This window comes from Asparagus officinalis, chromosome 1 (assembly GCF_001876935.1).
Source record: "Asparagus officinalis chromosome 1, Aspof.V1, whole genome shotgun sequence".
Taxonomy (NCBI): Eukaryota; Viridiplantae; Streptophyta; class Magnoliopsida; order Asparagales; family Asparagaceae; genus Asparagus; species Asparagus officinalis.
In genome coordinates, this window is record NC_033794.1 from 126,231,172 (window position 1) to 126,257,647 (window position 26,476).

The following is a 26,476-nucleotide window of genomic DNA, read 5'->3' on the forward strand; positions in this document are numbered from 1 at the left end:
TAATTAGAGCTCAGCTGAAGTTTTCAAATCAGAACTATCTCCACACACAGCAAAAAAAAAGATGCCCTCATAGGAAATTTATCAAATGAAAGAAAAAGATTAAATAAAACAATTCTCTTATAAAAATTCTCAATTGAAAATTGTCAAAAAAAAAAAAAAATAGCTGACAAAAAGTTAAAACACATAATAAAAAAAGGTTAGTTTCACATAAATCTCTAAACTTTGGATGGTGTTTCGCATAACCCCTCTAAACTTTGTTTATCACACTTAACAGCCCTGAACTCTGGGGTGTCTTTAACAACCCCCCACCCCCCAACACACACACACACAACAAACGCCCCCCAAAAAAGATAAAAAACTGTTGACATTTTCTCATCAGAACCCAACTGATAATTGCAAATAGTTAAAATTTACTAGAGAGAAAAATTCTCAAATTTTATCATTTGTCCTTGACTACAACATATCCCCTCCTCTGAATTCTGGATTCCTTCTCTACCATGGAAATTTAACTAAACAAATTTTTTTTGCGCAAATTATATGTGAGGTAGGGTTCCGGGGTGAAATGTTCAAAGTTGTTTTATTTTGGGTGTGGTAGTGGGGGGTTGTGAGACACCCCATAGTTCAGGGTTGTTAAGTGAGATAAATAAAGTCTAGAGGGGATATGAGACAAATACCTCAAATTTAGGGGGGTTATGTGAAATTTACCCTATAAAAATAAAAAGGATAGAACTGAAGTTAGCGCCAACGCTCATTCATGGCTCTCTGTGCGTCTCTTAAACTTACGTCGTCCTCTCCCCTCTCTCCCCCAAATCAAGGCCATGGCAAGCTCAGAGACGCCGTCTACGTGGCATCCGTACCTCTAAGAGCCGCCAGGGGTCCACCTCAGCTGCTCATGTCCGCTGCCTATTCATTGGGCCTCTGGGATCTCCAACACTTCATGGTCATCATCAAACCAGCTCAATCTCAATCCAAGGTCTCCTCTTTTCACCTTTTTTTTAAAAATTTAATTTAGTTTCTAATTCTGTTTGGTAACATGGGTCTCTCTCAAAATCCAACTTTTAAGAATTTTTATTTGTGGTGCCCGTGCCCTGCAACTGTTTGATGATTTGCGGCAATGAAGAATTTTGGGTATCTTTTCTGTTTTCAATTTGGGGGCAACATTTTATATCTTCTGCTTCATTTTAGGCACAAGTGAGGCATACCATTATATTTTGCGGTCAACGGTCAAATTTATGGATCACAACATCATCATTTTCTGTTACATAATCTTACTTATTTGTCCATTTAATTATAAAATACTATTGAACACGACTAAGATCTATGATTATGACCATTATTTACTCGTTTTCACTTTTTTACTTTGGTGGGTTTTGAGGACTTCGACAGAGTGTTTGATGAGTCGTTCATGGACCATAACGTTAAAATACATATGAGGCATTATCTGCAGTGATGTTTGAGAGATATTCTCTCCTGACTGACTACATATATTAAAAGACAATTACTGTTCATGTATTCTTGACTCTATTTTTCCATGTCATGAATTGTAAAGGTAATCTCAACCGGCCAAGATTTCCATTTATTGTGTAAAAATAACTCAAATGGTAATGCCGACATGAGAGTTCGAAATGGCTTAAGTTACAGATGGAAAGTGTTTTCTTAGCAACTTAACCTAATCATGCTGGATAACTGAGATTTGTGTTTGTCCTGGTAGGCTAGAAAGAATTGAAATAACCCCTGTAGTTCCTCAAGCAATTGTAGAGCATAGCATAATGTCCTAGAAGTGCAGTGTACATATAAAAGATTAAAGAGTCAGGGGGACTATGAAATCAATTTAGCATGAATTCTCTATGGTCAATTGTTTAATATTTGTCAATTATACTTTGTTTCATTTATAATTTTGATGATCCTGTACTTCTATCGAAATCTGCATCCACTTTGTATATCATTAAGTAAAAGTTGACGAGTATTTTTTTTTTAACAATTGTTATTTTTGTTTTGTTATTCAATCTTACTAATAATCTCAAACCCAACATAAGAAACATTTGCTTCATTGATAAAGTTAAAGAGATTTATCTTTTTCCAGGCAGTTGTTTTTGATTTCCAACCTCAAGATCCAGAGAATATTTACCTAGTGCTAGCGGCTCTTTCTGGGAGGAGAATGCCAGGTGAATCTATGCTTGATATTTGTAGACTAAATTGGGTTATGATTTTAGAAAATAATCAGGTTTGTAGTTCAGTAACATTGTCTTGGCTATTACACCTTCTTTTTCACATGAAATAGTAAGAGAAACCTTGAGTTGCTGTTGATTCTCTTCCTCAGTTCTACTTATTTGCTCTCAAATAATCAGGCATGGTAGAAGAAGGAAAACTCTCTTTAATACATTGTTATGGTCATCTTTCATATCTAATACTTTGACCATGAAAATCGCTGCCAACTCCTTACAGTTGCCAACTCCTATTTTGTTTGTTGCTTGCATTAGTTATATCATACTTTCTTTTCCCTCTTTTTCTCATGAGCCACACATTAAAATTTTTATATTTCACATGGCAATGCTCATTTAAATTTAAAATTTTATAGGTAGCTGCTCTATCACCTCAGTTGCATAATATAGGATACTTTAGAAAAAAGCAGAAGATTGTCTGAAATGAAAAATAACATCTTCTGTGGTGGGGGTAAATGAGAATGTGTGATTATACTGGCTGAGGTAAGAAGACTTGTCCAAAGGAAATTGGGATTCCATCTTGTTGGTGTCTCTCCAAGAAATTCAAGTACTCCAAAACTCTAATTTGAATGTACTACCTTGGTTTTCTCAGTGCTATCCTCGTCCATGGAAAGAAAAGTTAATAGGTGGTTGTTCATCATGCCTGAGCTTATTTCAATAATCATAGATTGATTGTGGGTTTGCTCTAAGGGGATGAATTCTATAGGAAGCTGGTTGATATATATATTGTGAAGTGCATTCAAGTTGGGATATTAGGTATATATAAGGTTCAGACCCGTTAAAATCCAAATGGAATCCAACCCTCTCATACCCCACCAGGCGTCTAGAAGAAAGACCCTTGGATCATCAATTCAGGTTTTCAGTTTTAGATTGCAGTATATTGAGATGGCCATCGGGCGACAAAGGCTTCGTTTGACTAAATATATAGGGTCAAGGTATCTGTTTTAAGGAGAAGAAAACAAGGAAACACATAGTATTACAGCTTTTACTGTTCCACTTTAGATTTTTTTGCTGAAATTTTTCTACTGACAATGTTGAATATTGTTTATCTTTTTTAGTATCATTTCAAATAGAATTTCTATTGACTAAAATACATTTCTTAGGAGGGAGTTAACAGTACGTGTTCTTGGATTATCTAATGGATTCCGCCATTATATGTATTTCTTAGGTGTTATCATGAAGAGGTTATTGAGTAGGCTTCCTAGAAAAAGGTGCTGGTTCATCGGATTCTCGCAAGCTGACGGAGTTGAAATGGCTCGTAAATTCACTGAAGATTGGTCAACTGATCTCATAGTTGGGAAACATGATTGTCGCCATTATACCACTGGTAAGCCTCCTCTGTTAATCTGGTGCTTTTGTTCATCAAGGCTTCTTGCACTATATATGCTTTTAGTTACAAAGGGACATAAAAGAGGAAACAATAAGTTCATGTGAATGTTTTCACATGATAAATGTCGTGCAATTATCTTGTTAATTTTTGGGTTGTATATGTTTTAAATATTGAATGCATGGATATCAAACCTCCACAAGATTCATATTTCATATTCTTTTTTCTAATTAGGCATTTTAAGATGTAGCGAATGATGATTAACGATGTGGGTTTTCAATTTTTGTGGCCCATCAGTTTCGTTAAAAGTGATCAGATGTTTTTGTAAGATTTGGCACCAAATCCTCTCTATACAAAACTAACAGGACATCTATTTAATTTAATTTTTGGTCCTTAATATGTAAAACTCAGTTTTTTTCCCCTTTATCTGCTTGTGAACTATTAGCTCTAGAAAAGTTTTGAGTCACAAAATAAATAGTCCATAAGATTGGTTGCGCGAAGCATCCGAACCTGCATTGATACTGATTCATATAGATTTTGATTTGTGAAGATCACGAGCAATGTTGTTATAATTTAATTGTCTGACCTCTAAACGTAGTCTGAGTTTGCATCCCATTGATTCTACAACATTTGCAATTATTAAACAAGGTACCTGATTCCTAGTGTAGTCCTGTCGATAAACGAGCATATAAATATATTACCACAAGCATCTCAAAGATTTTTATATTGAGGCTGGAAATTCTCACTTGGAAATGACACTTGAATAAGTGATTTGAAATGTTACTGCATCTGGTCAAAAAGATGATTTATATAGATTAATTGGTATCTATACCAATCATAAACAAAGCAAAAAGAGAAGCATAAAAGAAAACTACCTGGTTTCTGTTATATAGATTTATTGGTATCTATACCAATCATAAACAAAGCCAAAAGACAAGCATTAAAGAAAACTACCTAGTTTCTGTTTCATACAAATTGTAGCATGATATACTTTTTCTACTGCATTTATTTTGAATTATTGATCAAGCTTAACCATCTCACATGAAAGGGTTAGTTCAAAGCTTAACTGGGGAGCAAAACGTGCTGGATTCATTAAGAGGGATTTTGAGAAAAGAATTCATTCTCTAAAGAAGTCAGAAGTGACATCTGTGAGTATTACTATACTTGCAATACTGCATAAAAGTGTTTTTCAATGCTAAGATTTTTACTGCAGATGTAAATATGATATGTTACACCTTATCAAGGGATGTATAGTTTCATATACTCATATATTCGTCAATGTTAATATTTTAGAGCAAACAGTTGCATCATGAGACATTTGCCACTTAATGTCATTGCTTGTACAGTATAGTGAACATCTTCAACTTAGCATTACCGGCACTTATGGTCTTGCACATTCTATTGTTTCCTATTTGGGATATTACTTTGTCGTAATCGACATAGGTTCCAAATAACTTTAGCGCAGGCACATATGATAAGGGCAATCATAATCAAGAATCCAAGCACCAAAGTAACTAAGTGCCTTTTGTAGAGGCAGCAAGAGATCACACCATTTCTTTATCTCATCGCTCTGAATACAGACTAACTAGATATGTCATTCTCTCGCTTCTTCTTTCTCTTTTTCTCCAACCATGCTTTATAATTTCTACAATGTTTTGTGTTTAGGCTCATTGCAAGAAATGGCATCTGTCACCATTGTTGTCTTATTGTCTTGTTGGAAGATTTAGATTTTGACCTTCAGTTCTATCTTCCTCAACCTCATGACTTCCGTCTTCCTCAGCAACTTCGATGACTATTGTTTCTAAGAATTGGTCTTTTTATGACTGTATTACTCTAAGGAGTAGTCTTTACCTTCTGTTTCTCAAGTGTTTTTCTTCCATATATAACGATCACCATTAGACCATAAGATGGTGAATGCAAAGTAAAAATTAGAAGAATTTCTGTTCTTTTCTAATTTAACACCCAGATATAATAGATGTTCACTATTTCGTTGAAGATATTTATATGTTTATTGGTATAATTTCCTTTTTTGGGGAGGGTATATCTTTGTTATTTGACAAGTTTTTTCCCATATAAAAGCTTGCCAATATTAGTTATCGTCCCAGTACAAGAATCTCATTTCACCCAAAGCTACAAGATACAGTCCAATTGAGACATTGTAGAGTATGGAGTTTCTTCCATATTATCAGGTAAACATATGTGAAGGGGGGATTGGGGGGGGTTAATCAATTTAGCAACTACAATATTGTAAATCACCTTTATCTTTTAAGCATAACTCCTCCTCCTTGAACTTTGTTGTTGTCATCTTGCTTAACTTGGAGATGATGGTCTTGTGTGTGCAAGAGAATCTTGGATCTGATAACTCTTGATCTGATACCAATCATTAAAATCTTGATCAGAGTAGTCAAATCCTCTTGTTAATGAAAAAAGAAAACATAACAGTCACGTAAACAAAAAGACATATATTTGGTTCAGTAATTTGTCTATGTCCAAAAGGAGAGAGAGGGAAAGTTTTATTGCAGGAAGGAAAACACAGTGTTCTTTCGAGCTGGTTTACTCCAATTGCTTGGCAACACGGATGAGTTTATGGTCTCTTTATACATATGGTCTTTTTATACATATGGTCTCTTTAAATTAAAAAAGAGTTCTCTTGACAATTGTGTGACCATTTGCTATGATGATTTGTTAGAACTTGGAATTTCTATGGAGTAATTACCACAATTCATCCCAAATGTGTTTGATATATTCAAAGTTTTTGAACAATGGTCTCAACTAGAATGTATATAACGAGCAATATGTTATCAAGCCAAATGGAGAAGAAAGAGGAGATTGATGATAAAGAATCCCAGAAAAAGCTCTTTTCCTTGAAAATCATAAAGTGAATCCTGAAGATTAGCAAATCCATTGAGAATAAGTTCATGGAAGAGAAGGATCTAGGGACTATCACATCTATGAACGTGGCTAAATACTTGATAAATACAATGAAGTTTTTTGGTGCTTCACGAGTAGACCTTCATTGTGATCATGTAAATAACATCTTGTGATATTCTACAGAAAAGGAAGTTCACCAATTGATTTATCTTTTCTTTAAAGGCATAACTAAGATGCATTAATAGATTTTGCTTATACATTTTAATCATGGAAAGATGTTAGATACTTCTTAAATATTATTTAACAAAAAATAGGTATGAGGTGACAATTCATTTTGCAAAATGAGCTACCAAGAGATACATAGGTGATGAGGCCCACCCTAGTTGTCGCATCAAAAGTTGTAGGCCCCATCGCTTACTCTTTTGATAGCTCATTTTGCTAACTGAGTTGCCATCTTACAACCATAAAACCCTATATTTATCCTTATTGAGTTTTAAGCTTAGATAGTCAAGCTGGAGCCACCAAACTAAGGGAGCTAGTTGTTTCCAGAGAGGGGCTAATTCAAACTAAAATTTTAAACCGTTATAATTAACTCAAAAAAAATAAATTTCCAGTTTGACTTCTGATTATTGTTTTGGGTTGATAAGTAATTTGTCGCGATTAGTATAGTGTTTTATCTTAATTGAACTCCACTTTTGTAGGTCTTAATATGTATGACGTGAGTAACATTCCCTCTCAATTTCTTCTAATTTCTTTTGGTTTTATTATTATTGTTGTTGTTATATGTAATCCTTCAAGTTTCAAATTTTTTTAATTTCATGCTGCTGTACATGCCTTGAAGCTAGACCCATTAAAGACTAGTGCATAAATTTAAGTAAATATTACCTCCGTCTCTATCACTCATGATGACAATAATACTGATAAGATTTCTCTTTCAACTAAATTAAAGTTTCTTAGAATTTTCTATAGCTTGCTTTTAAAGAGTATTGTTTCACTACTTTACATCCACCAATAATCTCTGAAGCTGCCTATCCCTCCACTAGCATAAGAGGACCCTATCAATCTCATAAGTTTAGTTTCCATCATGACTTCCCACTAGCTACCTTATCAAAACTTTCCCATGAAGTTGAGGCAGGGTCCCATTTTGCACCTCATGTATTGTCAATCAAACTGGATTCCACCACTTTTCTATTTTGTACCATGTCTGGTCCAGTGTTTGATTTTGACAGTACTAAGTTTCATCCAATCACTGACCTTGTATGTTAGAACTAAGGCAAAATTTGAAGAAGAACAAAAGGTAAATTTCAGAAAACCCCCTGAACTTGGAGGATTTTGCATTAAACCTCCTTCAGGTTTAGAGTAATAAGTTTGAATTGTGACAAAAATCAAAGTCTTTTTGAAAACTTTGAATGAAGAGCATTATGTGGAAGAACAAGACAACAACCAGTTCGCATTTATAGACATTTTACTCTACCAGTTTGGCATTGTGCATGTGATTTTTCGATAGTTAAGGCGGGATTCGTAGAATTTCAAAGTTCACAGGGTTGGGTTTTTTTTTTTCTTTTTGGTTTGGGTTGGGGGGGGGGAGGGGCGACTATTTAGGAGGGTGTTAAACCCTAATTAAAGGCCTTAAACCCTAAAAATTAATGTCCTAATTAGTCATGGTTGGCAACCCCGACTATTTAGGATAGTGATTAGCTTGCTAATAACAAAACCGGGTCGATTTTGATAAATAAAAAAAAACGGTCGATTTTGAAAAATAAAAAACTAAATCGGCCTATTTTGAAAAATTGTTCGATTCCCCAGTGCATTGTAAAGCTCTGGGTCTGAAGACACTAAACCTGCTAATATTTTATAATCTAAGCCAATATGAAAGTTTATATATATAGAAGTAAGGTTAAAGAAGGGAACCCTAAAGTTTAGGTTTGGCTGCCTCAAAGCTTCCTAATTAATATGGTTTAATCTAGTCAAAAGGTCAGCATACGTTATTGTTTTTTAGAAAACAGCAAGGTCCAGTGGTTACTTCAGATAGGAATAGTTGATTATGATAGACCTTTGTTGCTTTAGTATCAAACTTGATTGTGCAGAAGTAGGTAACAGAGCATGAGTAAAACTTTCTATTTGTGTAATCTCGCTATGTCATAGTTTCTTAAGTTTTTAATGGAAGCCAATTAGAATCAAACCTCAAGTCATGTAAATTACAGACCTTTATTCTCAGGACCTGTAAATTTAGCCAAGTGATCTGAAAGATAGGGAAACTGACTAGCTCAACTCTTTTGAGGATCACCTGTATATTTATTTAATACACGTGAGCACTCAAGTATATCATTTATGGACCATTATATTTCCATCAACAGTGCTTGGTTTTCCACAAATATTACTAAACCTTGTTATCTTTGTCTTACCTCTAAACTATGATATATATAAAAAAAAGCTTAAAATGTTGTTTTTCACGGTCTGATTATTATTACTTTTTTTTGCAGTTTTAAAAGTTTTATTAATTCAAATTGTAAGAAAGATTCTCTTTCTGTTTGTGATTCATGAAGAACTTATGTGCTGTACTTTCGTTCTTATCTTTGATGAAAACATGTGACTTAACCTTTCCTTTACTTTAAAGGAAAAGATAAGAGGAAAAAAATAATAAAGAAAAACAAGATGAAATATTCTGTACAACTCCAATTATTAAAAAACAGACAAATCTGAAACTAGATTGGAATCTATATACAACTATATGACATTTTGATGAGAATTAATACCATCTTGTTACTCTTCATGATTATGAGGCAAATCTGCTGGAAAATGAAGAGATGAGAAGGGAGGAGAAGTTAATTCTCATACTTTCTAGTTCCCATGAAGCTACTAAGTAATGACCTATACAATGACTTATACAATAATTTATAAGCTTAGATAGTTACAGAGCCCTAACTGAACCTAATTGCTTCAAAAATAAGCCGAAAGAGTAGGAGAAAGAAGAAGAAAAAGAACCACATGGTTGGTAACCTGAAGCCAGCCATCAAATAAACTTCTTCTACAACTGTGCTACGTGCACAAAAAAGCTAATAGAAACCTGAAACTAAAGTCTAAACATAAATTGCATATCGCATGCTATCATGCATCATGAATTGATCCATGTCAGCAGACTGGAGGTTGTCTCCTGATGCCATGCCATTAGGTTTGCCCACAAAGCATGATGCAACCACCATCGGAGCCCGTATTATTGCTAGGAACACTGACAGGTGGTGGTCACCGCCATTTTGGCCTTGGTCGACCACCAGAGATCCTATAGAGCTCTCATCAGCCACACGGGAGCTCTTCTTGAGCTGACTAACACGAAGACCGCGCTTCACTGCTCCGCCACATGGCGGCTGACATGGGTTGAAGCGGGAATCAGAATGGTTACGGCTAGGGTAAGGGTTTCAAGAGATGAAGAAGGTAAGAAGGTATAGAGTTCTTTGTTATTCTAGGCTTGGCTTGATATGGAGTGGTGGAAGAGGCAGTGGTAGGGGGCTGCTTTATAAGCAGGTTGGATTTGGACACTGTGGGTTTTTTGGTACACAAAAGCTATTCTTTCCCATAGTAGAGTTGGCATTATCTACTACCTGTGGTATTTCTGAATAATTTCTTATGTATCCTGTATTTGGAATGTTTGATCCCGTATTAGGAAATTTTTATGCTGATTATTGTCAAGACCCACTTTATCTGAAAGCTTTAACTGTTGGACTGTGGGCGTACACTAGCTAGACAATTCAGAATTGATGAGGTTTGAACCCCAATAGTTTTTAAAACCTGGTGCTCTGATACCATGTTAAGAATCATTGTAATCAAAAATAATTTGGTGAGTTATGTACTTTGCAGTAGTATATTGAAATGGTTGTACAGTTTTAAGTACATCTTGATTGGATGTAGAAAAGATGTACTATAGAATCATTTTCGGGAGAGGAGCATCGATGCTTGGATTGGGTGTTAGGTCTGAAATAACAAACAGCATTCTTAATGAATTGGTACTCGAAAAGTGCCTTAACGTTTATTGGCGGTGAATCTAAAAGAGGAATGTGGGGATAGGACAGAAAGTACATCTTTAAAATTAGATGGCTAACGCCTTTAGATAAAGTATGAGGTTGTATAAAATAAGAAGGAAGAAGTCACATGAGATGTTGATGATTAGTTTTGATGATAAGGTGTTGATTGTTAGGTGGTATCTAGAAAGAACTTGTGCAGATTAGATTTGTATGAGATTTTTGTTCTTTATTTATTTATCTTGTGCACATAAGGTTGAAGTGGTTGATGTAATGGAGTGAGGTTGTCAGATGAGCATGCATATATAACCAGAATTGTAGAAGAATGTTGGCTCTGAAATGGGGGCAAGACGAATTTTGCATGACACATGATGGTATCAGATCGTCCTTCATTTATATCATGATATAATGCAAGAGTACTATAGAATCATTTTCGGGAGAGGAGCATCGATGCTTGGATTGGGTGTTAGGTCTGAAATAACAAACAGCATTCTTAATGAATTGGTACTCGAAAAGTGCCTTAACGTTTATTGGCGGTGAATCTAAAAGAGGAATGTGGGGATAGGACAGAAAGTACATCTTTAAAATTAGATGGCTAAAGCCTTTAGATAAAGTATGAGGTTGTATAAAATAAGAAGGAAGAAGTCACATGAGATGTTGATGATTAGTTTTGATGATAAGGTGTTGATTGTTAGGTGGTATCTAGAAAGAACTTGTGCAGATTAGATTTGTATGAGATTTTTGTTCTTTATTTATTTATCTTGTGCACATAAGGTTGAAGTGGTTGATGTAATGGAGTGAGGTTGTCAGATGAGCATGCATATATAACCAGAATTGTAGAAGATATCACCTAACCCCAAAAACTTTTGCATTTTCCATAATCTATTTTCAGATAACCCCCAACCTTTTGGGGGTTATCTGAAAAGTTTTAGGGGGTTGTGTGACATTTCCAAACCTTTTGGGGTTATGTGACATTTCCAAACCTTCTTGAGGATTTTGTGGAATTTACCCTTTGCTGCAACTGTGGAGTTCCATCAGAATGCTTAAACGAAACAATTTTGCTCAGTGTGTATCATTCAGCAAGAGTGGTTTCAGTTTCTGCACTTGTGAGCCTATGTAACAAAATGTTTACTACATGAGTTTATGAATCTTTCAACAGAAGTAATGATTTTATGCTATTGTGATCACAAGGCAACTTGTTATCTTTAGGTAATTGCGGGGTACGTGTATATAGGAAATGATCATTAAGTCAGATTACACATTCCTCGATCAGTTAACGTTATAGCAAGGCACGGTATGTGTACCTCCGATTCTATCCAGACATCATCATGGTGGGAGCCTCTGCACTGGATCCCCTCTTCATGTTCGACAGAGACCAGAGTTGTGATGTCACAACTGTTCAATTATTTGATAGGGGAGAGACAACTTCTCAGGTCACAACCGTTCAGTGAGACGTTATGACTTGCTCTAGAGATATCCACACTCATTCCCTTTTTTTTTATTTAGAACTCATCATAAATATTAACTAAAGGATACACTACTCTGATTCAAAGAGTGGATTCTCCACTATCTATCTGCAATGTAGGGTATCCAAGTCCATCGGCAAAGAGCTAATTGGAGAAGACTTTGAAGTCACAAAGTCAAATAGGTTTTTGATGTATGATTACAGCAAGAAAGCATACATAGTTAGGGGCTGTTTGGTTGTTGTTTGTAAAGTTGCGTATTTATGACACAACTTGGAAAGTTGATGTCCACCTCATCAATTTCACTTTTATACTTTTCTTTGTTTGTTTTTGATTCCATTGGAATCATAAATTGCTTGTTTGGTTTGCAATTGTAACTTTAATTGTTTATTTGGAAAGTGTAAAAAGTGGTCCCTACTCAAATGATCATATTGGTTGGAATTATTTTTTATTATTTTTTCCTAACTTCAATGTCATCTTTCTCCTAAAATCATGTCTTTTTTTTTATGAAATCACTTTACAAGCCACATCAGCATATGAAATCACTATTTTCACAACTACAAACAAACAATTGAAAGTGATGAAAGCTGACATTGGGACCCATTTTTTTACACTTTCCATCCTTTTACAAAGTAAAAACATACAACCAAACAGCCCCTAGTGTTTCCATAGATAATAGGATAAATTACAGTACACCCCTGAGAACTTTCAGCATTTAGCAGTAAACCCGCAAAAACTATCTCACAATAATCCCCCAATAACTTTTGGAATTGCAGAAAATTCCCTGTAAGTTTCTTCATTTTTGCAGATAATTATAAAAAGGAGTTTTGAAAGTTATTGGAGGTTTAGTGTATTTATCCAAAAGATATTGGGGTCGATTTTCAAAGTAATTGGTGGTTGCAAAATGTTGAAAGTTCTTGGGGCTTTAGTATAATTTACCCTACATAAAATATATAGCATTAGGTGAGGTCTCTGGTCACTATTATACTTCTGAGTGGAGTAGTCTTTTTGCACTTAAAAATTTTAAATTAGATTTATGTTTAGATTTGCATTTGGATTGAAGTAGGAAAGCTAGCTACTACTTTGTGTTTACTGTCTACTTTCTAACTTTCTTACAACCAAAATTGATTTCATTAGATTTGTTTGGTTATAGGTCATTATAAATAAGCTTTTGAATCAGACTAAAGCATTCCCTAAGTTCAATGTTGTTAATACCAAATATTGTATTTATCAAGCTTTGTGTAGTGTGAAGAATTGGCGAACCAAGTTGAATTTGGTGTTTTCTTTTATTTCTCCTTGTTTAACTCTGTCCTTTAAGGAATATACTGTGAGTAAATCAAGTAACTATAAATAATGCTGAAGATTATTATTTGAGGTTAATGGATACTGAGGAGATTCCCCCGTATGCAATGATGTGACATAATTCTAACCAAGTGTAACGATTATGTTCCATTATTAGTGATGCACAATAATATCTGCATCCAAGGAGATATACTCTATAACCGATAGGAGTATATGTATTTGGTGAAATATCTAACTCTGTATCCGAAATAACCAAATGCATATTGATCATACTGTTGTAATAGTTTTAATCTTTAGATTAATGGATTTGAGGTTAATTTTGATAATCAAGGTATCTAATTTTAGTTTTTTAGATAATGAACATATTAATGAACTCTCTTATATCACATGAACTATATATATTTTTTAATATTATCTAGTTTTCTCATATCTGTTTTGCATCCGTTTATATATCCGAATGTACATCTGTATTTGATTGTAGCAGATATAAATGTGAATTTTCATTACCAAGGTATATCTGTATCTGTATCCGTGATTGGTAAACGGATATGGATATGACAAGTATTATATCCGAGCAGTATTGGGACCGAATGGCACCCCTACATTATGATTTTAGTATGAAGTAAATTGTTGTCTGCTTTGCGTAGTTCTCTGTAAAATGATGATACATCGGAGTAGCGAATGGATCATGAAGAAGTTTCATCAAAGTGGTGAGTGTACCTTCCGTAAAATACCTCAATCAATTGGATCATTTTTGTTAGCTAGTGTAACAGAATCCTATCTTATGGAGAGAGAAAAAAAGGCTAAATATCATAAAACACCCCTTAACTTTGGATGATTTTCAGATAACCCCCGGCAACTTTCGAAATATCAGAACACCCCCGTTATTAGCCTATAAAAAACAAGTCGCGCAAAATTACCCAATAATGAATAATTCTTTGCTTGAAAAAAACTTTAGGAGATTTGATAAAAAGGTGAAAAAGGCCAGCAAAACAAGTCACAAGTGGTTTAGCTCTCTATCTTCTCATCCATCTTTTTTTTTCTTTTTTCCTCTCTCTCTCTCTCTTTTTCTCTCCATGTTTTTTTCGTTTTTGGGCTATTCAGGTGAGTTGTGATATGGGGATAGAGAGCACTAAGCTTTGTTCCCCCAACTGGTTGATATCCATTGAAAAAGGGCACATAAATCTTCAATTGCATGATTAAGGATAATATATAATCTGCTAAATTACCAACAGGGTTACCTTTAAAATTTTTGTTGGGCTTACCACCAACCACATTGAGATCAAGGCCATGATAATGGTTTGTTAGAATTCCCGCTTGTAATAAAGTATGCGCTAACTAAGTACAGTTCAATGGCCTAAGTTGATCGAGTTCATCTTCCATGTACGTTCAATATTTGATCGCTCGTATCCTCACTATCTCCAAGAATCAGGAAGAGAGCTGTAACGAAAACTTTAAGCACGGGAATATATCTAAGATAAAAGAAGAAAACATCTCAACTGTAGAACATTTTTGGCAACATTTCAGGACTCAATGTGAATCATTCTAAGTCATGCCTATACTACCCGGGCAAAGTCCCTAGTAGGGGAATTCATCTGGCAAACAAGCTTAATTGTTCTATTGGCTCCCTATCCTTTTCATACCTTGGTCTTCCTCTCAAAAAAAGGTTCACTCACTAGACGGGAGTGGCAATCCATTCTAGATTCTTTCTCTAAGAAGTTAGCTTTGTGGAAAAGCAAGTCTCTGTCTATTGGTGGAAAACTTACTCTCATAAACTCTGTTCTATCCTCTTCCCCTTTATATTATATGTCATTCTTTAAACTTCCAAGTTGGCTCGTCAAGGCAATTGATAAAATCAGAAGAAATTTTCTATGGGGTGGCCACCAACAGTCCTCTAAACCTAAATGTCTGGTTAGTTGGGGTAGAGTATGTAAAGCCAAGAGTGAATGAGGCTTAGGTGTCATTAACTTGCAACCCTTCAACCTTGCTCTGCTTTCTAAATGGATTTGGAAAATCCTTGACAGAGAGTCTTATATCAGCAAAGTCATCTTCTCCATTTACTCTGTAAACGCCTCCAACCCTATATCTAATCCCCCAAAAGTCTCGACATCTAAACTAATTAAAGACTTATACTCTATTCAAGACCCTTTCCTTAGTCAGGTCCGCTGGATTCTCGGAGATGGCAACACCTGCAGATTTTGGCAGGATAAATGGCTGGGGGACAACACTCTCCACAGTCTCTTCCTTAGAGTGTTCAAATTAGCATTCTCCCGAAACACTTCTACATATTCTCAAGGTATATTCATCCAAAACAATTGGAAATGACACCTAATTCTCAGAAGTGGAACCACCGCAGAGGAGAGATCTGATATCACCAAGTTCTACCTTCTCCTTGACTCCACCAAGCCTCCAGATGTATTAGTCCAAGATGGTATAACATGGCCACATCTCTCATCAGGGGCATCTAGTAGTAGAAGGGCCTCCTCTCTTCACAAGGCTGTCATTGATCTCGGATTAAAGGAGCTGGCCAAAGATGGGGCGGGAGACACAGAGGCGGACAACTTCTAAGCAGGACCCACTCACTCTCCTTTTGAAGTACTAGTGTATTGTAATTACTTTTGATGTCTTAACATTACTAGCAAACATTTCTATAGCCTTCCATGGCTTTAATCCCTGGAAGAATGTAAACAAGGCAGATGTAGCCTGGCTGGTGACAACAAGGTCCGCTCCCTACCGACTACATCTTCTTTTGGTTCTGTCCATTCCAAATTTTGCAAGATCTTATATATTTTTACTCTTGTTTTCCTCTCTCTCTATATATGAACAGGGTACCTCACCCTGTTTTTAGTTTCAATAAAAACTGTAGAACTGTTTTTTTATTTTAATGAAGGATTCAACATTCACTTCTATCGACACGCTCTGCGCCATTCATAATCAAAATGGCAACTTCTCAGCACTGGCAATTGTCTAAATTAAAAAAAAAAAATCAAAATTCCTATTAAAAAGAAGAAATAAGAAAATTTCCTGCTGTTGGCAGCCAAATATCATTTATTTGTACATTCGTCCCAACTCTGACTATCTGCGACCTCCCCCCTGCACTCTTTGACATTGGTTAAAATGCTGGAATTTACCAGATATATGGCATCATTTTCTGTTAAAAATTAGCAAGTATATTTCACATCAAATGTGGGAGAATTTGGGGCAAATTAGCAAATGTTTAGGTTTGGATATTAGCTTTGCTAATGTAATTGGTTTGGAGTACTTGTATGCAAAAAGAAAAAATCCAAAATGATTCCTTTGGCATAGGAAAATGGTAACACCTCCAGACACACCTTATGCCACACTTTCTTTCTTAGCTACAGTATACAGAGCCCACATATGGGATTTTTTCATCGAGTGGCATTAGGGGCACACCTCTAACCACATCTCTAACCACACATTCTCTCTCATTTGCTACAGTATACCGGGTCCCACATGTGATTTTAAAAATTTTAAATCTCATGTGGAGCCCGGTGCACTGTAACAAAATGAGAGAGAGGGTGTGGTTGGAGTTGTGGTTGGGGGTGTGCCCCTATCATTTTTCTTTTTCATCCTGTGTATGGGCTTTGTGTACTGTAGCTGAGAGAGGAGACGTGACACAAGATGTGCCTGGTGGTGTGCCTGTAGTGCCATCCTTTCGCATATTATGCTGCGCCTACAAAACTAGTTACAATACTCCGCCGGACCACGATAACCCGCCCCTGATCGTCTTCTCCGATCCTCACTCCCTCCCCTCGGCGACTCACTGAAACCCCATCGCCATGAGCAGAAGACAGCGATCTCTCCTCATCAGAACCCTCCTCTTCCTCTTCATCCTCAACGCCATCTCCTTCTCAATCTACCTCCTCCTCAGCTCCCCGTCCCCCGAAACCCTAGCCCAACCCCAAACCCTAACCCTAACCCTAAAACCCTGGCCCACCCTCCCCTCCTTCCTCCCCTGGACTGACCCTAACCCTAACCCTCCCCCTCGGTCCTGCGAGGCCTACTTCGGCAACGGCTTCTCGAACGGATCCAGGTTATCGGCATCGACCAGCGGCGGCGCGGACGGGTTCCTTCGGTGCTTTATATAGTGAGACGCTGAGGAGGACTCGATTTGGGAAATGGATCGGTTATCGATGGTATCGGGGGTCGGATCTGATGATCGAGGGACGAGGGAAAGAGGGTTGCGACGACGCTTCATTGGGAGGGAGGAGGAGGAGGAGCTGCCGAAATTTGAGGAGGCGGCGTTCGAGATCGAGGGGGAGGATGTGGGAGATGTCGGCAGGGCGGTGGATGATGAGTTTCTTGATAAGTACGTGCCGAGGGGGCAGATTCAGCAGCACACTATGAGGGCCTTGGTGGACTCGGTCCGGGTTGTTGAGCCCGGGAAGCTCGATTGCTCCGAGGTAAACTTATGGTGTAATGGTTGTATAAAGAATCATGCTGCAATTTGAAAAGGATTCTCACCATGACTTGTGTCTTGGTATTTTTATAAATTTGGATCAGTATCCAATGATTTTTGTCTAATGCATTTGTCGTGCATCAAAGGGATATGTACTGTCTAGTTTGCGGAGTTGAGGATTTGTGCATTGGTATAACGGTTGGCATTTCTTTGACGCATTATTAATACTGATCGAGACCAAGGGTTGACATTACTTTGACGCGCACCATGAATGTTGATAGAGACAATGGAAAATGTTCTCACCTTTGATCTTTATATATTATTCTAATTATTTTATTCTTACTATTTTAAGTGTTAAAAGAGTGTTATTCCATCTTAACACTTAGTAGGACAACTAGTTAAGCATACAACTCCTTTATTGGCTATCACCATTCAAAGTTTATACCTCCTAGAACTAGGATTACTCGACTTGTGATATGGTTCTCTGAACCTGAGCCCTTAATGGAAGTGGCCACGAAATACCCTTACAAAGTTTTAACTCCTGGTGTTTCGATGGCCACTTCAACAAAAATTTAAAGTGATGGGCTGTGGACCAATAATGTATGTATATGACACTTACCACTTCTCCTCATCCTGGCCCTTAAGCTATATCAGAGGATTTCTAACACAAACATGATTTTCTTGCAAGGTAGGATAAACGATGAGTTGCTGCAAACTTTCTTTCTTAATTGATCATTGTTTATAATAGTTTGATTGGAAAAACTAGACATTTTCCTCTCTCAGCAGACCAGCCTATATGCACCAACTCTACACTTCTTCAGGGAACATACACTTTGAAGAGCGCATCACCACAATGTTGTCTTTACTAACAGATTTATGATGAGCCTTCACTTCTCTTGGCCACTCTCATTCAAAAGCTTCACGTTCTTCATCTGCATCCATAATCTTGTCTAGTTTCTCTTCAAGTATTGGTAGTCTCCTTTTTTGCAGTTGGATCATTTTTGGACACTTTCATAGCATTTTTCCTTGACATGGCAACATGTTGGTTTTTACATTCAGTGCTCACAAGCACAATCAGTACAACTAACTTTCCCTATTAGCTTATTTCCAGAGTTAACTTCCTCAAGAGTAGAATATTCTTCATGCTTCCATCCATAAAATTTTGAGTTTGATGGACTTCCTTTTGCCCCAGTTTTAGTCTTTCAGTTGAAGACACACTATCTATTGATGCTTTAACAAACTATATGCAAAGTTTTGAAGCAGCTGGAAGTTTTCTGGGCATCTAGGTGGTCAAATTGGTTTACATGGACTTAGAGATATCTGAAAAAGCACAACTACATAATCTAAATGTATCTGACAAGATGCAAGTCTATTTAAATTCATCTAGAAGTTTATAATATTAGCTTCTGGAGAGTTTATGATAAGTATTTTTTGTGTCTTTATTTACTTCTCCTTGACTATTCATTTTTTATAATATTAGTGCATATTAATTGCAGTGGATTGAAGAACCCACGGTCTTGGTTACACGTTTTGAGTATGCAAACATGTTCCACACGGTTACGGATTGGTATAGTGCCTATGTCTCTTCCAGAGTTACCAGCTTGCCTGGTAGGCCACATTTGGTTTTTGTGGATGGCCATTGCAAGGTATGATATGAAGTTCTCACGTTAATGGGTGATGGTTTTGATTAATTATTGACAGTATCTCTAAAAAAATTTAGTGAAAATTGGATATTTTATATTTTTTCAATATAACAAATTTAATTAGTTGTCTTTGAACTTGAAACAATTTAACATTATTGTTTTACATTCTAGTACTTACAGAGGCAAATGCTGTGACTTGAACTCCTGTCTTCTCAATGTGATAGGACCTCATTGTAGAATTTCTTAATTTGCTGGGTACATTGGTTTCTTTTTGCTATTCACTTCTAATCTTCAACTACTTGTACTGTCAAATACTTGTAACAGATTTTTGTTGAAGAGTCCCTCAATTTTGTAAGACGTAGATTGCTTCTTGCAATTGAGTATGAATAAGTGAAAATGATTAGTCTGGACTTCAGAGTTATCACATTTTGTTGCAAGAATTTAGGCTATCTGCCACACGTGACTAGTGTTTTGAAAGCGAAACACGGGGTCAAGGTAACAAGGTCCTATACTCCTATGTTCCATGTGGCCAGAGACGCTAATAAAGGCAACTTCACTCAGGCGATAAATATTCAAAAAACTCTCAAAAAATTAGTATGCAATTAGACATTATTGTCAACAAATCACAAGACAAATTAATCACCATCATACTTTCAAAGTCACAAACTAGGATACTTAGCAGTGTTTTCAATGCGCGAGGCGCAATGCGAGGCGCAAAGCATCTTTTCGCGCACATGCGCAAGGCGTAACGCGATGCGCGCGCCCGAGTGATGCGAGGCGCACACCACACACATAATATTTCAATATATGTAATCAAGCACGAAAGAACATATTTTTAGAATTTACATAAAAAATATCATGATAAATAATATCTTGCTACAAAATCACAATATATTGCCTTAATTTCTAATGCTAACACCCAACATAGTAGCAAATTTCATAAATTTTCAAATCAAATGTTAAATCAAGACTTATATCCAAACTAAGGATTAGTAATGGTCCTCAATTGAAGGTTATTAAAAAAGCACAATGGATTTATTTTGTTTTTTGGGATATGGAATATCAAGTACAAAGACTCGATTATAATGTTAACAAAAAAAACTATATGAGGAAATGCACTACATGCATCCTACACAAAGTACGGATGTACGCGAGGCGCAAAAGGCGCTGCTGCATCAGATGTGGGGCGCATCGCCACCGCCCCCGCATCGTAAGGCGCATGAGGCGCAATGAGGCGCGCGCATTTGAAAACACTGATACTTAGTAGACATAAACCATCTAAATAAAGTAGTAACCTAGGTTACCCGGACACTTCATCTAGGCTCTTGTATCCATGTCTGTATTTGTGTCCATGTTCGTGTCCGGCACTCCTTGGACACTTCTTGAATATATACTTAAATTTTCAAACGTATATTTAATTATATAACACATGTTTCCGAGCAAATTTTAAGAGGTATATTTAATTATATAACACATGCTTTAATTTAAAATACTTGTGAATCTGTGATACACTTCTTGAATGTATATCGTACACTTCACCTCAAATTTTGCTACTCATTGGACTTGGGACAAGTTTGTTTTAGCACAAACCTAGTTCATAAGTATGATTTTAAAGGGTCGTTTGGATATTTAGTTTCAAAAACGAGTAGTTTTTTAATTTATAATTTTTCGATAAAAGAAGCATAAAAATGGTATAAGGATTTTAGTTCATATAACATGTGAATGAAAAACAATATTGGTCTCATGTAGATTATTAATTTTAATATGTATGTATATAGCCATGTCCAAGGTTATCGATAATGGATAGCGTCGCGTAGCGGTGAGGCATCGCTAAGGCTATTTCGGGCTATTGCGGCAAAATAGCGGTAAAAAGCGCAAAATCAAATAGCGGTCTAATTTAGATATGTATAAATACTAAAAAAAATTTAAAAAAATCTAAGAAATCTAAAAGTACATATTAGATGATTTAAAGAGATCCTAAACATGAAATAGACATGTAACCATCACATAATACCGAAGATGACTGGAGGAGTCAAAAAGTCGTCGTCTTCGAGAAGAAGAGCTTAGCGGTGACAGGACTGCCCTAAGAGGAGCTCACGTTGAAGGAGGTGAGAGGAAATATCAAGGTAGGTGTCAGAGGCTATGAGAGGTAACGGGAGTATGCTAAAAATCACAGGAGATGGTGAAATATAATGGTCAAGGGTTGAGTTTAATTTTTAAAAAATAAACCTCAAATCGCTTTTAAATAGCAGTCAAAAAGCAAATTTCGAATGCAATCGCTCACTATTTACCGATTATGACACATTATTGGTTGCTTTTGCGAACAAACATATTCCACAATATGTCACCGCTATTGCGCGATAGCGTAGCGGGTGATAGCATAGCGGGAAGGGACCGCTAACGCTATTAGCGCCGCTATTGCGGGGTTATTTATCGCTATTTATAACAGTGGCCATGTCCCTATATCCTAACTTTTACAAATTTTCCGTGTCTCGTATCTGCACCTGTGTCCGTGTCCGCACCCATACCCGTATCTGTGTAACATGGGTAGTAACTAACAAATAATAACCGGTAAATATTAACATAGATAATTAAGCGACATAGTTTGAACTTTCATGTTCAACTTGTGGCATATCATCGAAATGATATAGGTAATTAGGTACAATAACAAAAAATAGCAAAAAATCAATAAAGAAAAATAAACAAAAAACGAATTCCAAAAAGAAAAAAACAAACTTTACTTTGCTGGCTATTGTCGGTGGTACTCGGTCGAAGATAAGGGCCTAGGGTGGTCCAAGGTTGCCACTGAAGGCCAAGGGAGAAGAATAAATGAAAAGACAATTCAGGAGTAATAATCCTTCAATAAGTCGTGAATTAACCTGATACATTTACCCTTATATTTTTGTTTTTGAGAATAAAATATCTGCAATAGAGTGCACTTAAAAGAAAATTACAATGAAAAATAGGGGGCTAAATAGTCCCCGGAAAATTCAAAACAGAGCCGGATACCTTTAGTGTTTCGCCGTCAACGCCTCAGGCGAGCTCCTGAGGCGCCAAAAGGTGCTCAACTTAGTGCACCTCACAATATTGCAAGGCTCTGCCTGAGTACCTGAGGTACTAAGGCGTGACGCTTTTAAAATACTTCTCATGACTGAAAGTCTAAAATTCTGGAGAGCCCTTGATTGCGTGAGCAGGATAATCATATTATCTTCACCATCTAAACCATTTCTGTATTCCTTTTAGATTAAAGTTCGCCGTGAAGAATGGCTTGAACTAGAGATATGAATAGCCTCAACTATGTGTCTAATGTAATCCTAATTATTACCAAATTTCTTATGGAAGCTACTTAAGCAGGAGAGGCTTGCCATGGAACCTTGAGAGGCATTTATGACTTCTAGATAGACGTACACCTACCTTTATTTATTGTTTTCCAGTTTAATCTCATGCACAAAATGAATGACATGTCGCATTTATGCTCTTTGTTACTAATTCTGGTCGTTGTCCTACTTATTTTTTGTCTTCGGAGTGGAAATTCTCTAGATTATACTGGAAGGCAAATTCTGTGTGTTCCATTTTGAATGTTTGCTTGAAGGAGAAATCTTGGGACAGAGTTATATGTTATAAAGTTGTTCAGTATTCATGCCTTAAGATGATTTTCAATTGAGTTAATTTTATGTTTTTTATTTTGTATTTTTCTCTCTCTCTTGTTTTATGAGTGAGGTGAGGGAGGATGCAATGCCAAATCTTTAGTAATGGCTAAGCAAGTTAAGACTACATTTCACCTATGCTTGGTGTCCTTACATTCATGACCACGCTGGTTATACAATTCCATTCCATCTTATGTGCATTGTTTCTAGGTTCAAATTAGCACATGCTTACATATATGCATTGGTTGATCATGCTCACAGAATGATGGTTTCTTGCTGAATGCTAGTTACGCTTTTCCTAATTTTCTTTATTTCATTTCCCTTTTTCAGACACATCTAAACACCTTATCAGATTGAATGCTTGTGCAAGTATTAAAATATTACTTTTGACGCTAACTTGACCTGTCCATTTCCAGACTCAGCTGGAAGAAACTTGGGAAGCTCTCTTTTCTAGTATTAAATATGCTAAAAACTTCTCAGGGCCTGTTTGTTTTCGTCATGCTATTCTTTCACCCTTGGGCTATGAGACAGCTTTGTTTGAAGGACTAACTGAACACATTAGCTGCCAAGGCACCACTGCAAACAGCCTTTCGAAGAACCCTGATGATCGAAAAACTTCCAGATTGTCAGAATTTGGAGAAATGCTAAGAGCAGCATTTGGCCTTCTAGACATGCCAACAAAGCCTCCTACTGGTCATAATGTCCTTTTTGTGAGGCGTGAAGATTATTTAGCTCATCCACGTCATAGTGGAAAAGTAGAATCCCGATTAAGCAATGAGCAGGAGGTTTTTGACGCAGTGCATAGTTGGGCAGCCAATTACACAAAATGTAAAATTAATGTCATCAATGGTCTTTTCGCACACATGTCCATGAAAGAGCAACTCCGTGCTATGCAAGAAGCTTCAGTTGTTATAGGCGCTCATGGAGCTGGTCTTACTCACTTGGTTTCTGCTACACTGGATACCATAGTTCTCGAGATAATTAGCAGCTTATATCGGCGTCCTCATTTTCAATTGATCTCTCAGTGGAAAGGGTTGGAGTACCATGCTATCAATCTTGCTGGATCATATGCAAGGCCTCCGATGGTCATTGATGAGCTTAGCAGCATAGTGAGGAGTCTAAAATGCTGATGTCAAATTTGAGATCATTTTCTTTATTGACTGATAGCTTAAAGTATACATTTGAAGCACCTATAGGCTTGAGAGCTAACTGTCAAGTCTGTTCGAGTCATGGTTTCTAGCATTCTCACTTGAGTTCAAACTGAGAGTAGGGAGCTTGCTGTGATTTCAAATTGTCAACTAAGAGATTCATTGTTCATTGTGTTGTCCATTAAAGAGGCAGCAGCATGAGGAGCACAATGCCCAGCATCAATTTGTAGGTAAGTTTCAGTCTCTGTTTATTTGTCATGTCTAACTTTTGAGAAATAACTTACGAATAGTATTTTAACATGCGATTGTTGTATCATTACTTAATTTTGGTCTAACTGAGAGTATAGTGAAAGATGGCATTTCCTTGTTTATGATCTTGCAAAGTTGGAACAGTGTGTAAGAATATTGTGTGTATTATGTTTTGGGTAATTGGCACACTATGCAATAGTCACATTGCATAATTGGCAGGTCGTGCAAGAATTTGTTCTGTCTTAGTTGGCAAGGAATCAAGGAACCTGAAGCCTCCTTTCTCTTACCTGGTTTATTAAAATTGTAGGGTGTGTCATATCAATATTAGGAAATAAATATTTCTAGGAGGAATGCTATGCCATTCATGCTGGAATATTACAGTCATCAGATTGCTAAAACAACTGTTTTTTTATTTTAATATATAGAATGATGCAGAACTTAAAAAACAACCTTGGTGAACTTTATTCTTCTCATATGTAGTTATAAGTAATTAAAGTAGAGTTCCTGAAAAGTCAAATCTTGTTTAATATATTAGTTAGGCAGGTTAAGTGTTAACAACCTCAATTCATAGCCTATGGTACCTACTCCTATCTTAGATTCTTAGCGCACTACCTTGAGCATATATGATCAGGGAAATGTTCTAAGGGAAGTGTGAAAAAGAAAACAGAAAAGAAAATTGTTTTCATAACAGAGCATATTATTTCAATGGCTTGCTTTACCCCAAGCATTGAAATTCTCCTTATATGTTCGGAGCAGTTCTTGATGAAGGCCTCAGGTATGTTGATGATGAAATTTGATGGTACATTTGTTGTTTGGTAAGAATATTATTTGATGAGACTGGAGACCATAATTTTCTAAGCCGGAAGGTTGGGAAAATCTTTAGAATCATGGGATATAGTGAATGTGGTTATTGTGAAGGAATGAGCAACTCACGGAGATTTGTAATTACTCTTAAATTCATAGGGCTTTGTTCTTTGGAAGAATGTTTGCATTCTAAACAAGGTGGAGATGATTTTATAAGAGATGTAGTGAACATGGGGTTTCCTTTCAAATGGACAGGTTTGGGTAATAATTTTATTATTTTTTACTTCCACTATGGTTGTGAATCAATGGCAACAAGTCTGTTTATCAACATGATTTGAACTTTGAACGTTCTCGAGACTCACGAAATGATATGAACCCCTAGCCCATTTTCTAATCAGTAACCACATAGTAGAATTTTATCCAAGCAAGCACAGTTCCTACAGAAAGAATAACACAGATGAGATGGAAGTTAGCAATTTACACTTGAACCTAACACATTCAATATTCTGCGCTAAACATTTCCTGGTAGTCTAGTGAGATTTTGCTGATGCTTGCACTAGCATTTTGTTTTCAGAATTTTGCCACTACCCATTTATGCTTGTGCTTGCTTTTTTGTATTTTAATGTAACCATTTTTTATGCAGAGACTAGAGGATTAATTAGTTCAGAGATAAATGTTTGAGGATTGAAGGGCTAAAATTGAGAGCATCAGCGTAAGTATCATGGGTTTGTGAGAAGCAGCTCTGAGCACCAACCCTCAGGGCATGTATTTAGAAGGAGAAAGTTGGTAGCTCCTGACATTCTTGTGTAACTTATTGACCAGAGATGGATAATACATGTAATGTTTCTGATACTGAGAAGAATGTTGTGGTGGTAGTTTTAATGTTTGCCGATGGTCGCGCTATGTCAAATTGCATACTACACGTTATATCCTTCTGTGAAAATCTGTATTCCTCCCAGAGTTTATTTCATGATTGACGTAGTAAATGAATTCTCTATGGTTTATTAATAAGCAATGATGTTTCAAAGGGGCAGCAGGATCTTCATATTCTTCAGTATTACCTATTTGGTTGGTTTTGAGAATATTTCAGGAGATCTTGATCAAAATTCTGTGATCGATGATATTATTTGCGCAATGCAGTGGCTTTTTGTGGTAGAAAGTAGTGAAGACTTTCTTGTGGCTAGTTTCTTTGCTTGAAGCTCTATCTATTTTTTGGTCATCTGAATATGGCGTGCACGAAGGTTACTAGCCATTTTAGCTGCTTAGAGGAGTAGATGATATGAATGTACAAGATAAATATTGGTATAAAAGTATGTTCTCTCTCTTCCAAGGTAGAAACTAAAGGGGTTAGAAAAAATTTCTCA

General features: G+C 36.4%; 2 protein-coding genes across 5 annotated transcripts; both read left to right on the plus strand.

Moving 5' to 3' along the window:
• LOC109834848 lies at positions 747–12,185 on the plus strand. 4 transcript variants are annotated; one of them, XM_020402978.1, is made up of 5 exons: positions 747–973; positions 2,084–2,165; positions 3,391–3,549; positions 4,598–4,697; positions 11,646–12,185. In XM_020402978.1, exons 1-4 carry the CDS (start codon positions 755–757, stop codon positions 4,675–4,677), a joined length of 540 nt encoding a protein of 179 aa, XP_020258567.1. In that variant the 5' UTR covers positions 747–754; the 3' UTR covers positions 4,678–4,697; positions 11,646–12,185. The 4 variants fall into 4 exon arrangements, with proteins under 4 accessions (XP_020258567.1, XP_020258525.1, XP_020258481.1 ...); XM_020402936.1 differs by lacking the exon at positions 11,646–12,185 and adding an exon at positions 5,215–5,666; XM_020402892.1 differs by lacking the exon at positions 11,646–12,185 and having other exon boundaries at positions 4,598–4,859.
• On the plus strand, positions 16,879–26,166 carry LOC109834768 (beta-(1,2)-xylosyltransferase). Its single transcript, XM_020402816.1, is given in 4 exon segments — positions 16,879–17,625; positions 19,118–19,267; positions 23,328–24,289; positions 25,756–26,166. Coding segments are annotated over 3 exon segments (1,488 nt in total). The 5' UTR covers positions 16,879–17,001; the 3' UTR covers positions 24,042–24,289; positions 25,756–26,166.